General features: G+C 36.8%; 1 protein-coding gene across 1 annotated transcript; it reads left to right on the forward strand.

The window, feature by feature from the left end:
* Positions 1–179: 179 nt before the first annotated feature.
* Positions 180–6151, forward strand: LOC120769028 (lipase 1). Its single transcript, XM_040095869.1, has 6 exons — positions 180–383; positions 1271–1448; positions 4263–4474; positions 4558–4701; positions 4774–4911; positions 5699–6151. The coding sequence occupies exons 1-6, from the start codon at positions 180–182 to the stop codon at positions 6149–6151; spliced, it is 1329 nt and encodes a 442-aa protein (XP_039951803.1).
* The last annotated feature ends 10440 nt before the right edge of the window (positions 6152–16591 follow it).

Raw genomic sequence — 16591 nt, forward strand, 5'->3', positions numbered from 1 at the left:
TATTAATTTTGTAACCGCGAGTGTATGACGAAATTTCTCTTTCTATTCTATTGGTTCAATGAAAATTAGTATCGAATGAATGAAAAGAAGTGTTAACGTGGTGTAAAACAATAACAAAATATTAATTTGTGAATAAAATAATCCGTGTTAAATCACATTCCCCTTGCCTTGCATAATAAATGCGTCCGTTCCAAAGATTTTCTAGTATTTCGCTGCTACTTTGTCTTCTTATAGTATGTCAAATTGTTCATCACAGTCATGGTCAGTTCATCGACGATTCAGAAACCGATCCAGATGATGAAGAGGATGAAAGTGTCGAGGATGAGACGCCGGAAGAGAAAGCAGCACGTAAAAACATACAGGAGGATTCCAATCTAACTGTGGTATGTTCACAATATATGTATATATATATCAGTTAGACTAATATATGTATGTACATATATGAGATTTTCTCGATAAATTAGATATACAATAATGAATTCAATACACAAAGAATTAGAAATTTCTTTTAAAACGTTTGAAAATCATATACCACATACGTTTGTGGAAACGCTGAAGTAACGTGATTTTTTAGAGTATTTCTATTTTAGAATTATAGTAATGATAGAATTAAAGGCATCGTCGAAAACTTAGTTTAACAAGTTTTGAACAAGCTTTGTTCTTAATAAAGTGAGCGAATCATAATAATTCAAAGGAAAAAGTTATGTCAAGATTGGTACGTACTGATTGCTTGATAAGCTAGATGAAAAATATTGTCGACATTCAAAGCTTACAGTTTTAATGGCCTACTTTCTGAAATACAAAACATTTTAGTTTATATCGAGTTTTAAGTGAATTCGACTTATTTTTAAAATCAATATTTACTTGCTTACATCTATTTCTCTCAATTCTTCGTATATGTAGTTTCCTATGTTAAATCCAGCGATTGGTTTAATTATTGATTTTGTTTATTATGGATATATATCTTTCATTTTTTTATTAATAAAAAATGTATTTTGATAAAAACGAAAAGGAATATAGAATATAATTTCACAATATTTTAATTCAAAATAAAAATGAAATTTTATTTGCATATACAATGCTTTAAAATATCTACTCGCAAACAACTCCGAATTACAAATTTTTATTATTGGAAATACGATCTGTATCCACATGTAACGCACTTACGTTATCATGTCAAATTGCGCTCGGCGGATATATGCCAACGCTCTTACTGCCATGCTACATATCTACATACATATGTATATACTAATGTTATGTCCGATATCAGGATAAATTAATTGCCAAATATGGCTATCCGGCGGAAGTTCACTATGTCACCACTGAAGATGGATATATACTAACTATGCACCGCATCCGCCGACAAGGCGCTCAACCATTCCTCTTACAACACGGACTTGTTGATAGCTCAGCTGGTTACGTTATAATGGGGCCGAATATCAGTTTAGGTAAGTGAATGCGAACAAAGTTTTGCGTTGTACAGAATGACTTAACTTATTTACTCAACAATATTATGAAATTGGCTTTGTTATTTTTGTTATAACTGTAATTGTTTTTACTACTGCTAAAAAGTTAGGGATCCATACTAAAACTCCAACAATGCAACCCAAGGTGTGAAAAAATTACAAAAAAACTTTCTTAATTCGCATGCGCTGCGAAAACTATTGGTTATAGAACAAAATAATGTATTACATATTTGCAGATCATATAATTATCAACAAAAAAAGTCGCGAAAGCATATTGCCTAGCTATTATAGTTTATCACAATAAGTGTTTTTATCATTAAAAAATATATACAGTTGTGTTCAAAATAATAGGAGTGTATCAATAAAACTAATAATAAATTAAAAAATTGGAAATTATGACTAGTATATGTGTTAGTTTAGTTAATATTTAGTCGAGTCACCGCTATTTTTTATTACTGCAGCAGATCTGCGGGACATGGGATCGATCAGATGGACTGTGCTCCATAATTCCCTTGTATTTGATGGTCTACGGTCAGCAACACCTTTTTTAATATCTGTCCATAAGGTTTCTAAGGAATTAAGGTCAGGCAATTGAGCAGGCCACGACATAACCTCAATTTTATTGACCCGAAGCCATTCCTTTGCAGATTTAATTGTATGTTTCGGGTCGTTATCATGCTGAAACAACCACTTTAAGGGCATATTCCATTCTGCGTATGACAGCATAACTTTTTCAATATATCCACATACACATACTGATCCATGGTTTATTTTATGAGATGGATTGGTGCCACGCCGTTGTACGAGATATTTTCCCACTAAGCACCACCATGTTTGACGGTCTTAAGAGTGTATTGCGGATTATATTCCGTATTTGGTGGACGACGGATATACTGCCTAGACCCTGTGCTACCAAATAAAACTACCTTATATTCCTCTGTCCACAAAATATTTTTCCATTTCTCCGGTTGCCAGTTGCCACGTTCCTTAGCGAATTGGGGCTTTGCTCTAATTATGTTTCTTTGTCAACAATGGAACTTTTCGCAAACTCCGCGCAAATAAATTATATTCTACATTAACATTAAGATCTAGACGCGTCTTTATTTCTCTAGACGATGCTTTGTGATCCTTTTTAGTCGACTGAAGTTTCTTCAGTAGTTTTGCGTTTTCGTCCACGTGTTTCGGCTTTATTTTTGTAGGACAGGGAATTTGATATCATTTGATCAAAGAACCCGAGTATTTCTTTAATTTCTTTATAAGTTTCCCCGTTTTTTCTAAGATTTTTAATGGTTTCACGGTTTTTGTCGCTGCGATGTTTTTCTCTACCCATTAATTAAAATAAAGGACTTATCCTTTAAAAAATTACCACCGTTTTAATTTTTTTGTTTTTACTTTTTAGTTTTTTACAGATTTTGTTTAAGTAAAAATGTAGTATTATACTCGTACCACTTGGTAGCTCACACTCCTATTTTTTTGAACAGCGCAATTCAGTGACCGACATATATTTGAACTCATAACATTGGAAATAATGTAAACAGCTGAGGTTTATTTCTTTTGTTTTACTCGCGGAATATCGATAGAAATACTTCTTGAAAAGTGCTTGACGTTCATGTTCTGACATGATATTTTTTTTGGGTTAAATATTTTTCTCAGGAGCACTCCTATTATTTTGAACACAGCTGTATATATAAATGCATATCGGTGGCAAAAGCTTTTTTATTTATACTTTGAAATTAATCCTTATCAAAACAAATTACTTCATATTTAGTATAGTACTTCAATACCAATATATGTATAACTTTTTGAATTATTCAATTTGGTCAAGTTATTTGAGTGTGTACAAAATTATAACTTTTGAAATATTTGTTTAATACCCGTGCTAAGCCGGGGCGGTCTGTTAGTAAAATGTACGATTTTCTATTATTCTAGCAGATCTTATGCCGAATATATCCGCCCGGTATTTGGTCAATGTGTGTGATAGTTGAATGAAATTATTGTTGGTTAGCAATGAATATAAATAAAATCGGTCTAAAACTTGGCCTTATTTCCCTAATAGAAAGATTTCTAATGCTGTAGTCTCCTTGATGTAGATAAAATTACATCTACACCCCTATTCCGTGCACTTGACAAATTCAACATATTTTTAATTTGTCAAAATTTTAAATTTATCAAGCATTTCGTATTCTGTGTCCGAAATAAAAAGCTCTCTTCTTTATAAGTTGTTAAGATGTCAAATGCTCTTGACAGTGCTCCTTATGAATTAAATATCTGATTGTGCATCTTGTTGTGAAAATGGAAGATATTTTACTTTTGTTATTATTGTTAAACGAAGACGAAAATTGTAAGAATAGGAATCGCGCGCGGCATTTAAAATGTTTACGCGACGATAGCAATCCATTTTCTTTGAACGAGAATACTTGTACCTTTGTCCAAGAAGAAACTTTTATAAAAAAATTTAAGCAAATTTATTTGAAATATATCCAGATTTTTTAGAAAATTTGGCATAAAAAGCACCATAGGAGCAATTGACTACATTGTTTTGTTTACCACACGTGTGGAGAAAAGCTTTGCGAATTGAAGCTTTTACTTTTATCCTTTTATCAAGATTGTCACAGAATACCAAAATATTTCTCGCTTGATAAATATTTGAGTTAATTTTCAATATTTTATTAATTTGTCAAGTGCACAGAATAGGGGTGCTTATACATATGTGTTATTTAGGTTAGCTAAAGTCCACAATAAATTAATGTTTACATCTTCAATTTGACTTAAATATTACTTTAATTTTATTTGCAGCTTATCTTCTTGCAGATTATAAGTACGATGTATGGCTCGGAAACGCCCGGGGTAATCGCTACTCTCGAAATCATACAAAGCTTGATCCAGATGGTAAAAAATTCTGGGACTTCAGTTGGCATGAGATTGGCATATACGATCTGCCCGCAATGATCGATTATGTATTAAAAACTACTGGGTTCAAAAGAATACAATATGCGGGTCACTCTCAAGTAACCAGATTTAAACAATTAATTCCTATAGCATTAATATAATAACAGAAGAACAAACCCGTTTTCGTAACGGAATATTTTAGGGTTGCACTGCGTTCTTCGTAATGTGTTCGCGACGCCCAGAGTATAATAAAAAAGTGATTATGATGCAAGCAATGGCACCTGCGGTGTATGCCTCGGAGACAGAGGAGCACCCATATATCCGTGCCATTAATTTATATTTCCGCGTGAGTATAGAATATCTAATATCAATGCATCTTTTAATATTAATTTATTATTGTTTTTATTTAATAAATCAGAGCTTGGTTGGTAGCTCAGTTACGGAAATGTTTAATGGAGAGTTTCGATTTCTCTGCCGCATGACTGAGGAAACAGAACGACTGTGCATTGAGGCGGTATTTGGAATAGTGGGACGAAATTGGAACGAATTTAATAGGGTAGGTTCATAACTAGATATAAGAGGAAATCCGCCATTGGCTGTTATTATATATTATAAGAAAATACCTTATCAGATTGTAAGTACTATGCCATATTAACATGAAAGATTTTCTAAGACAAAAAGCATTATTTCTTAATACTTTTTCAAATTGAAATACAAACATATGTGAACGAAATTATAAAAAAGAACTTTAGAACGTGGTCGTAAATTCAATATAATTTTAAATATCATAGAGCTGCCATACAAACTAACCGATTGAATAAAAGTTATTCTATGGAAAACTTTTTTATTTGACAATGTATCGAAATTTGGCTTGAATCAAATATCGCAATTTCCAAACAAATTGTTCAGATCGAACACTGTAGCATATATCCGCTATTCAAACTGACCGATCAAAATCAATTTGAAGATTATGCTCTCTGATGTGTTTTGATTTTTATCAACCAATTTTTACAGCTCCTATCGTAATGAATAAAATCAAAGCTATGACAAATGTGGCTATAGACAGATAAACATTTCAATATTATTGATATTTATACATTGCATTGATATTATCCATTAAAACAACATATTCATACGAGATAGTAATTTTTAATAGCAAAATTAGTAATCAATAAAACCAAAATTTGGTGAGAGGTATTAAAAAAGTTCCTGCGAAAAGTATAATAATTTTTATTAGTCTTATCAGGCAGGCTGAAAAGTTTGTTATGTGATAGATTTTGCATCAGTATTTAGTTATTTTTATTTTATTTCGAACATTGCTAGACTTACTCTTTTCTTTATAGAAAATGTTTCCAGTTATTTTGGGTCACTACCCCGCCGGTGTTGCGGCTAAACAAGTAAAACATTTCATACAAATCATCAAATATGGACGTTTTGCACCTTACAGTTACAGTAGTAACAAAAATTTAGCACTATATAAAGAACACATACCACCGCGTTATAACCTCTCTCTGGTAACAGTTCCTACCTATGTCTATTATTCAAGTAACGATTTACTTTGCCACCCCAGCGATGTCGAGGCAATGTATAAGGACCTGGGTAATCCAAAAGGAAAATACTTGATACCAATGGAAGAGTTCAATCATATGGATTTCCTGTGGGCAATGAACGTGAGGAAACTGGTTTATGCACGCATGTTACGAGTACTGGGAAAAATAACGGACCACAAAAAGGGTAATAGCACCAATAGTCTTGCAAATAAGAATGTCCCACAAAACCGGAGGCGGAGAAGATGATCATAGAAATACTTAGTAGATAATCTGAATGTTAATTTATTCTAACTTTTAAGTACTCTAAGTAATTTGAAAGATAAAGCTTTTCTAGAATATGTCACTATTTATTTTCTCATAGTTATATAAAAAGAGTTAAGTTATATTGAGCTTATTAGTAAACAACCCTTTAAAAGCTTAAGGAATCGTCTCCGTGTGAAATTTTCGAGAACCCTATTTCTTTTTGTTGCATTATCGGATAGTATACACTAATAAACATTCTCTCAAATTTTGAAACGAAATTTAAATTATAACGGTCGCTACAGCGTTTCTTGTAAAAAAAGAACAGAGTGGTGAACTTAGCAACTCATTCGCGATAGCGCTATAGAAGCTTTTTTTAAATCTTCCTATTTTTTCAACTAAAAACTGCCAAAATCGATACTTTTCATTCAAACCGCCGCCTTTTTGTCAAAGTTTATAAAAAAAAAACAAAAAAGTTTCAGCTCACGCTGAGACGATCCCTTATTTGAAAATTATGTTTTAATTTTAAAGATATTATATTATTCTACACAAAAATGAATAAAAACAAGTAAGGAAGGGCTAAGTTCGGGTGTCACCGAACATTTTCTACTCTCGCATTATAAAGTGATAATCGAGATTTCATTATACGTCATTTACATATTTTTCAAATACCGTATTTTTGTAAAGTTTTATTCCGCTATCATCATTGGTTCCTAATGTACTATATATTATACAGAGAAGGCATCAGATGGAATTCAAAATAGCGTTATATTGGAAGAAGGCGTGGTTGTGAACCGATTTCACCCATATTTCGTACATGTCATCAGGGTGTTAAGAAAATTTTATATACCGAATTTCATTGAAATCGGTCGAGTAGTTCCTGAGATATGGTTTTTGGTCCATAAGTGGGCGAGGCCACGCCCATTTGCAATTTTTAAAAAAAGCCTGGGTGCAGCTTCCTTCTGCAATTTCTTCCGTAAAATTTAGTGTTTCTGACGTTTTTTGTTAGTCCGTTAACGCACTTTTAGTGATTTTCAACATAACCTTTGTATGGGAGGTGGGCGTGGTTAATATCCGATTTCTTCCATTTTTGAACTGTGTATGGAAATGCCTGAAAAAAAACGACTCTGTAGAGTTTGGTTGACATAGCTATAGTAGTTTCCGAGATACGTAGAAAAAACTTAGTAGGGGGCGGGGCCACGCCCATTTTTCCAAAAAAATTGCGTCCAAATATGCCCCTGCCTAGTGCGATCCCTTGTGCCAAATTTCATTTTATTATCTTTATTTATGGCTTAGTTAAGACACTTTATAGGTTTTCGGTTTCCGCCATTTTGTGGGCGTGGCAGTGGGCCGATTTTGCCCATCTTCGAACTTAACCTTCTTATGGAGCCAGGGAATACTTGTACCAAGTTTCATCATGATATCTCAATTTTTACTCAAGTTACAGCTTGCACGGACGGACGGACGGACAGACGGACGGACTGACGGACGGACAGACGGACGGACGGACAGACAGACATCCGGATTTCGACTCTACTCGTCACCCTGATCACTTTGGTATATATAACCCTATATCTGACTCTTTTAGTTTTAGGACTTACAAACAACCGTTATGTGAACAAAACTATAATACTCTCCTTAGCAACATTGTTGCGAGAGTATAACAAAAACAAAACCGTTAACTTCGGCTGAACCGAAGCGAAGGTGCATTTCTTTTAGCGACTATGTGTTCAGTTTGTATGGAAGCTATATGCTATAGTAATCCGATCTGAACAATTTCTTCGGAGATTATATTGTTGCCTTAAAAAATAAGCTATACCAAATTTCGTGAATATGGGATGTTCGAGCAAGCAAATAACTGCGACAATATTGCAACCCTGATGTTTTTTTGCAGATACTCAGCTGATACTTAAACAAATATTTTGCAAATATTTTACGCAGCGTGCAGGTGCATTGGAGACTTGAAGTTTAAGAAGTCTTAAAAATGATTTTTTAATTAATTTAACAGTGGATAACTAGGTGGATAGTGAGTGTAGTTCGCATCTCAAATACAAAAAAGCAAGGAAACAAAGTTTTGCGTAAAAAAGTGGCTTATGACCGAAATTTTAAAGAAGAGGGCAATAGTAAAATCGCAAAACTTTAAAACCATTCGATTTTGTCCTCCAGATATATATTTATCACATTTTCGAATGTCTCGTGAAACGCCATTAATGATAATAATTAGTTATAGGCAAAAATAAAGAGCGATTTCGCTTGCCTCATTTTTTCCATCATGAATTTTGTTGAGGCCGATTTTGTCACTTTTGCGCGCAAGAAATGTCAAAATTTGAGTTGCTCGAACGTTTGACATTTGCAAAAATCGCTACATTTTTGCGTCGAACATGATGCTTTGCAATATTGCCGCAGTGATTGAGACTCGAACATCCCCTATATCTTGTCAAAAGCAAAAGTTTTCCATACCAGCACTAGATTCCTATCGTTCAGTTTGTATAGCAATTATATGATATAGGAAGCTGATCTGAACAATTTCTTCGTATATTACATTATTATTTTAGAAAATAACCTGTGCCATCTTTTGTGAAGATTCATTGTCAAATGTGAAAGTTTTCCCTACGAGAACTTGATTTCGATCCTTCAGTTTGTATGGCAGCTATATGTTATAGTGGTCTGATATCGGCAGTTCCGGCCCATGAGTAGCTTCTAGAAGAGAAAATTATGTTTGCAAAATTTCAAACTTTAAAATCTAAGGGACTAGTTCGTATATATACAGACAGACAGGCGGACATGGCCTAATCGACTCAGCTCAACATAGTCATCATTTATATACTATATACACTTTATAAGGTCTTACATCTCTATTCTGTGCTGAAAATCAATAAAAATATTTATCAAATTAGAAATATTTTGGTATTCGGAGACAATCTTGATAAAAGTAAAAGCTTCAGTTCGCAAAGCTTTTCGCCACACGTGTGGTGAACAAAATAATGTAAATAGAAACAGCTGATTTCCATTCAAATTATGTTTATTCGTTAAAATGGACTTGTGGGCACACAGACAAGAAGTATCACATCTGGCAGCACTGTTTGTCAGTTCTTCTGCTATTTGATTCTCTTTGTATTCTTCTTGGAAATTTACAGTTTCAACTGAATTCTAAGTTTTTATTTTTAAGAAGCGTCACTTTGTACAAAATTGTACAACGAAATCAAGCGATGGGTGCCCAGGTTCGCAAGACGAAAACCCCACCGAGGAATTTTTTGAAGCAAATACGCCTTCTCAGCTCCCACCACTGCAAACTACGCACATCGACCGATTCGAACGAATCGAACTGTCGCCGTTTTGGAACCAGCAGGTTCAATTGTGGTTTGCTGCCGTCGAAGCACAATTCCAGCTCAGAAAAATTACAACGGTCGCAATGAAGTACTATGCAGTGATAGCTCGCTTCGACCAAGAAATACTCATCGTTGTTGAAAACATTATTTACAATCCGCCCGAGACAGATATGTAAGTATATCATACTTAAGAAAGCACTGCTTAATCATTATGCCATTCCTCAGGAACGCCGTTTCAAAATGTTGCTATCCGGCGTCCAACTACGTGATCGACGGCAGTCTGAACTGCTGGCAGAAATCCACCGCCTGGGAGGAAACCATTTAGATGCAGCATTTGTGCGCACTATTTGGTTTGACCGTCCTCCACTACAGATACAACTAGCACTTGCTGCCACAGGTGAAGAAAACAATGCTAATCTCGCGCGAACAGCAGATCGCCTCATGGAAGTTCAGCGAGGACATGCAAGCCTTGGTATAATGGCTGTGACCCACAAATCCGCTGCTAATCTTCTTCTTCTTAATTGGCGCAGACACCGCTTACGCGATTATAGCCGAGGTAACAACAGCGCGCCAGTCGTTTCTTCTTTTCGCTACGTGGCGCCAATTGGATATTCCAAGCGTAGCCAGGTCCTTCTCCACCTGGTCCTTCCAACGGAGTGGAGGTCTTCCTCTTCCTCTGCTTCCCCTGGCGGGTACAGCGTCGAATACTTTCAGAGCTGGAGTGTTTTCGTCCATTCGGACAACATGACCTAGCCAGCGTAGCCGCTGTCTTTTAATTCGCTGAACTATGTCAATGTCATCGTACATCTCGTACAGCTCATCGTTCCGAATGCGATATTCGCCGTGGCCAACGCGCAAAGGACCATAAATCTTTCGCAGAACATTTCTCTCGAAAACTCGAAACGTCGACTCATCAGTTGTTGACATCGTCCAAGCCTCTGCACCATATAGCAGGGCGGGAATTATGAGTGACTTATAGAGTTTGGTCTTTGTTCGCCGAGAGAGGACTTTACTTCTCAATTGCCTACTCAGTCCGAAGTAGCACCTGTTGGCAAGAGTTATCCTGCGTTGGATTTCTAGGCTGACATTGTTGGTGGTGTTTACGCTGGTTCCAAGATAGACGAAATTATCTACAACTTCAAAGTTATGACTGTCAACAGTGACGTGAGTGCCAAGTCGCGAGAGCGACGACTGTTTGTTTGATGACAGGAGATATTTCGTCTTGCCCTCGTTCACTGCCAGACCCATTTTCAGTGCTTCCTTGTCCAGCCTGGAGAAAGCAGAACTAACGGCGCGGGTGTTAAGGCCGATGATATCAATATCATCGACATACGCCAGCAGTTGTACACTCTTATAGAAGATGGTACCTTCTCTATTTCAGTATCTATTTAGTTCTGCAGCTCGAACTATTTTCTCCAGAAGCAGGTTGAAGAAGTCGCACGATAGGGAGTCGCCTTGTCTGAAACCTCTTTTGGTATCGAACGGCTCGGTGAGGTCCTTTCCGATCCTGACGGAGCTTTTGGTGTTACTCAACGTCAGTTTGCACAGCCGTATTAGTTTTGCGGGGATACCAAATTCAGACATCGCGGCATAAAGGCAGCTCCTTTTCGTGCTGTCGAAAGCAGCTTTGAAATCGACGAAGAGGGGGTGTGTGTCGATTCTTCTTTCACGGGTCTTTTCCAAAATTTGGCGCATGGTGAATATCTGGTCGGTTATTGATTTTCCAGGTTTGAAGCCACACTGATAAGGTCCAATCAGTTTGTTGACGGTGGGCTTTACTCTTTCACACAATACGCTCGATAGAACCTTATATGCGATGTTGAGGAGGCTAATCCCACGGTAGTTGGCGCAGATTGTGGGGTCTCCTTTTTTATGGATTGGGCATAGCACACTTAAATTCCAATCGTTGGGCATGCTTTCGTCCGACCATATTCTACAAAGAAGCTGATGCATGCTCCCTATCAGTTCTTCGCCTACGTATTTGAATAGCTCGGCTGCAATCCATCGGCGCCCGCCGGTAGAGAAGTGTTTCCTCCATAATTTAAGTATGCTCTGTGCATCGATGACTAGATCACCTTTGGGGGTTCTACAAGAGTATGCTCCGGTCTTGAAACCTTCTGTAAGCCGCCGCATTTTTTCATAGAATTTTCTAGCATTACTCCTGTCGGCCAGCTTATCAAGCTCTTCATACTCACGCATTTCGGCCTCTGTTTTTTCTGTCTGCAAATGCGTCTCGCTTCCCTCTTCATCTCTCGGTATCTATCCCATCCCGCATGTGTTGTGGTCGATCGTAACGTTGCGAGGTAGGCAGTCTGTTTTCTCTCCCCTGCGACACGGCACCCCTCGTCGTACCAGCTGTTCTTTTGCATTTTCCGAAAACCAATTTCGATTTCCAAGCTGACATTGTTTGTGGTGTTTACACTGGTTTCAAGGTAGACGGAATTATCAACGACTTAAATTTATGACTGTCAACAGTGACGTGAGAGCCTAGTGGCGAGTGCGAGGAGGCTTATCCCACGATAGTTGGCGCATATTGTGGGATCTCCCGTTTTTTTTTTTGATTGTTTAGATCGGATTACTATATCATATAGCTTCCATACAAAATGAACATATAGTTACTAAAAAAAATCCACCTGTGAAAGGTATATTAGCTTCGGTGCAGCCGAAGTTAACGTTTTTTTTGTTCTGTCTGCAAATGCGTTTTGCTTCCCTGTTCAACTCTCGGTATCTATCTCATCCCGCACGTGTTGTGGTCGATTGTAACGTTGTGAGGTAGACAGTCTGTTTTCTTTCCGCTGCGACACGGCACTCCTCATCGTGCAGCTGTACGTAAAAGCTTGAAATGCTGTCCCACTTACCGAATTGCTGATGATTACTCTCAGAGAGCAGAAGTACAAGCCGAGTGGAAAATCTTTCTGACGTCAAACCTTCCTTATGTTTGTTTACGTGCGTATTGTGCTGCACAGAGGCGGATGCATATCTTGGTTGCAAGTGGTCCGAGTCTATGTTAAGGCTTTGGAGACGTGTTCGTTTATCACACCATGATCGATCTGGTTGGTGGCTTTTCGATCCAGAGACAGCCAGGTAGTTTGATGAATTTTTCTCTATTGGAATCTAGTACTACAGATGACCATAATTCGCTGCCCAGCGAAGTCGTTCAGATCAACCCTTTTAATAATGTTTCCTAGTGGATGCTGAATTTACCGACTGTAGTGCTAAAGATGTCTTCTTTTCCCACCCTGGCGTTAAAATCGCCAAGCACGATTCTAATATTGTGGCGGGGCATCTCTCATAGGTGTGCTCCAAGCGCTCATAGAAGGCATCTTTGGTCACATCGTCCTTCTCTTCCGTCGCGGCGTGGGCGCAAATCAGCAATATTTCAACTATCTGTTCCCACGCGGAGATGTTTAGTGTAGCACGAGTGTACGTGGCGGCAGGGAAAACAAATCAGAAGGAGAGAGTAAGGGAAGAAAAGAAAAGAAATGGAATACACATACCTTGAGTACCGAACTACCGCTATTTCAGTAACATGATTTGCAAATGTAATAATTACGCCTATTATTTAAACTCTTAATTACTTATTGTCTTTAGTTTTACCTGGCGTCAATGTAACAACCCACTCACCAAGCCTGTAGCCAAATATAATAAAAACTTGTAAACACAGTAAATTTAAACTTTATTCTTTTGTCCGTGATCTTTACTCTTGCACTCTCGTATTGCTACTATACTCTTACTCGTATGCTTCTTTTTTGTGAATGGGTGACGTCGCTGATATCGACGTTGACGCTTCTTTCTCTTTGCTCTTTGTTGCTGGTTCCCACAAATTCTACTCCGGAAAGTGACTTTAGCAACTGTTTCGAGGACTGTTCTTCGGCTCTGCAACCGTGGGTTAGCATGGGCCGAGAATGCAAAATTTCATCATCCTTTCATTTCATGTCTTTGCTATTGTACATCCATTGGTCTCAAATGAAAGGAGCTTTTCGCGAAAGCTTCGTCTTCCATTCGTTCGCCATGACCAGCGAATTCGACAAAGAGTCAGCTCCATTGGAGAAAGTTTTTTCACGTATGAATATATACCGTGTAACAAAATATCACTTATTTCCTTATGGAGCTTGTATATCTTATTTTTTCCGAAAATGACATTAAGCTTTTAAAAATATGCTTAATTTTGTAAAGTTGATTTCGAGGTTTATACTTCTTCGACAAGGCGGATAGGTTTTTTTATTTCTACACCTCGGGTTTCGAGTCTTACAATAACATTTGTAAGACTACAAAAGTTCTGCTTTATATAAGCGAGGCCTGTAATTAAGCGGACAGACTTAAATAGCTCCTGGGACAATCGAATTGCCTCAGTACCGTCGATGTTAAATTAATCGACTACTCTCATTGAAGTAGTAATCAGAATAATAAACAGCAGCTTTTAACCACGTATCCCAGCGTGTTATGCATGGTTGTGGTGGTAGAGGCGCACCAGGCAGAACTCACTGAAACTCATTGCGCCGTGATGGAGGCTTCAAAAATTTAAATAACTTAAATGTTCTATAATATTTCATCAAAATTTTAACTTTAAAAATACGTTTTTCATATTTGAAGTGAAACTGTTAACAGTAGAAAACTGTGTCCGCACAAACTGCTTGTCTATGTAATCTATGGAAAGGCGAGGGAAATGCATAATCTTAGGATACATAACTTGGAGAGCATTTACAGCAGCCAGCATATATGACGCTGCATCCTGCATAAAGGAATTGGTATAAATTAAAAAGAGAATATTTTGGGAAAAGGTTAAACTCTTCAAAACTTCTGAAATGCAGGGACTGCCCTGAGTTGAGACTGGAAACCTCTGCCAAATATATGATTACCGGAGCGGATATTTGCTTAGAAATGTATATTGCATATGCCTGGTAATTATTTTTGATCTACTTGTATACATATGTATACATATTTTAGTTTTTGTTTAACAATATAATATCCAACATTTGCCGCTGAAATAGCTTCATTTAAGAACATAGAAATTCCTCTTTTAAATTTGTTAATATAATTAATTATATGCATAAGATCAGCAAGCATAAGCATGAAAATTTTGGGTTTTGATAGGCTTGATCTCAGAGCTACCAAATACTATCAGACAGGGAGCGTTCAAATTTGTTTTAATTCCTTATGCCTTCCTAAATTTTGAATTGTTTCTGTAAGAGGTAACAATATTTGCGTTGAAGGCATTGGTGGATATGGTATACCAAAACGACAAAACAAAGTTAAGTTCATTAAACGGTTAGAGTCCAGTTTCCTAAAGGAATATTATCCAAAATCGTCTATTGACCGCCTGGATTTAACTCTGGAGATACAGGTGTTATTGTATGAATACAATTAACAGAAAGTTTAATGTCGGAAATCTGTTCAATTTGAAAGGATTGAACAAATCTGTTATTCTCGGTATATGCAACAAAAAGAATCTTTGCGGGGTTTATGGTATCAGTCATACAATCATGTGTAAATGAATGTTAGAAACATCAACGAGAAGAAGAGTAGTCAGCAATCGTCGACCGACGCTGTGACACGTACACCAGGAGATAACATAATATTTTCCGTTTCTTAAAAATCGATTGTTAGAATAACATGAAATATGTATTTATTTTTAATTTAATAATCACACACACAAACAAACATTGTTATTGAATATACTATTGAAAATCCTGACAAACGCGTTTTTTATTTAATGTACGGCACGATAAGATACGTTAAGAATACGATACGTTAAGAGTAAGTATCTCATTAACAGTTCAGAAGCTGGGAAAGTGTGTGAAATGATGCCACAAATGAACGTAATCACATGAACGCATTAAAATTAGCAAAAAAAGAATCTGTGAAAAAAAGACAAAATTTCAAATCTACAAGTGCAGGAGCGCTAGCGCTCCAACAATCACAATTTCGGCAATCGGCAGTTTTATTTGAATATCAAATTTAAAAAGTGAGTGCGAAAGAATCGTTTCAAGGCAAAATCGACATGAGTAAGAGCGAGAAAATAGCAGTAGTACAACATGCGTATACGACAAAGCGAAATTGCTAAAGTGCAGAAGCAACGCCAACTATGTACTATAGATCGACGTATCAACGTGAAGCAAAACTACCGGGTGTCTCGTCAACGTAGTGAAAAAGGGCAACAAAGAGAAGAAGTAACGTTAAACGATAACAAACGAACGACGTGAAAACCTACGAGTACATATAGTAACACAGCAACGAGAAACATAAACAACGAATGTCAACGGAGATTCACATAAACGAATGCAAACGCAACAACGAAAAATAAGAACAACGAATGTCGTCGAATACAAATGTAATAACTAAAAGCAGAAATCAACGAATTGTGAATTGAAAAATCACAAAAAACGAGAAATAGTAACTGAAATCGAAAATTAACGAGTTTTGAATTACAAAATCAAAACAAAACGAAAAGCAACGATAAGTAAATAAGAAGTTGTGAATATACATATACGTGTAAAATAAAAAAATAATAATAAAACAATCCACGATGACTAAAATAAACGAACTAAAAATCGATCAATAATCAAAACGCAAACGAAAATGTTTGTCAAGTTTCGACGCCGTCAATTCTTACAAATGCATATGTCGGTGGTTTTCGGTCGATTAGAGAAATATCGTACATGATACCGGTGTTTGATCCAACCAATACGCAGTCGCTCACAGTTCAGCAGTTTATTGATCGTGTTAGCAGCGTTATGAGAGCTTACCAACTAGACGAAAAATGTGTTTTAGTAGCGGTTTATGGGCAATTGAAAGGAGTCGCTCGTATATGGTTAGACACTTTACCCACTGTGCACACCAGCTGGGATGATTTCGCTGCGGAATTGAGAAATGAATTTTGCATGTCTTATGATGAAGCTCAAATTCATCGTATGATGAATGAATCGGGACGCAGAACAGGTGAACGTATATAGAGTATAGTATATTTAGAGTTAATGCCCTAGGCAAGCGATTTCAACTAAGTGAACCTGCAATAATCCAATATACGCGACAGGGTTTGAATCATTCCGAGTTACAAAGTGCCATTGCAGCGCAGAGGTTTGAAAGTACGAAGCAAATGCGCGAGATAATTGAAGAG

Source organism: Bactrocera tryoni, chromosome 2 (genome assembly GCF_016617805.1).
Source record: "Bactrocera tryoni isolate S06 chromosome 2, CSIRO_BtryS06_freeze2, whole genome shotgun sequence".
Lineage (NCBI taxonomy): Eukaryota > Metazoa > Arthropoda > Insecta > Diptera > Tephritidae > Bactrocera > Bactrocera tryoni.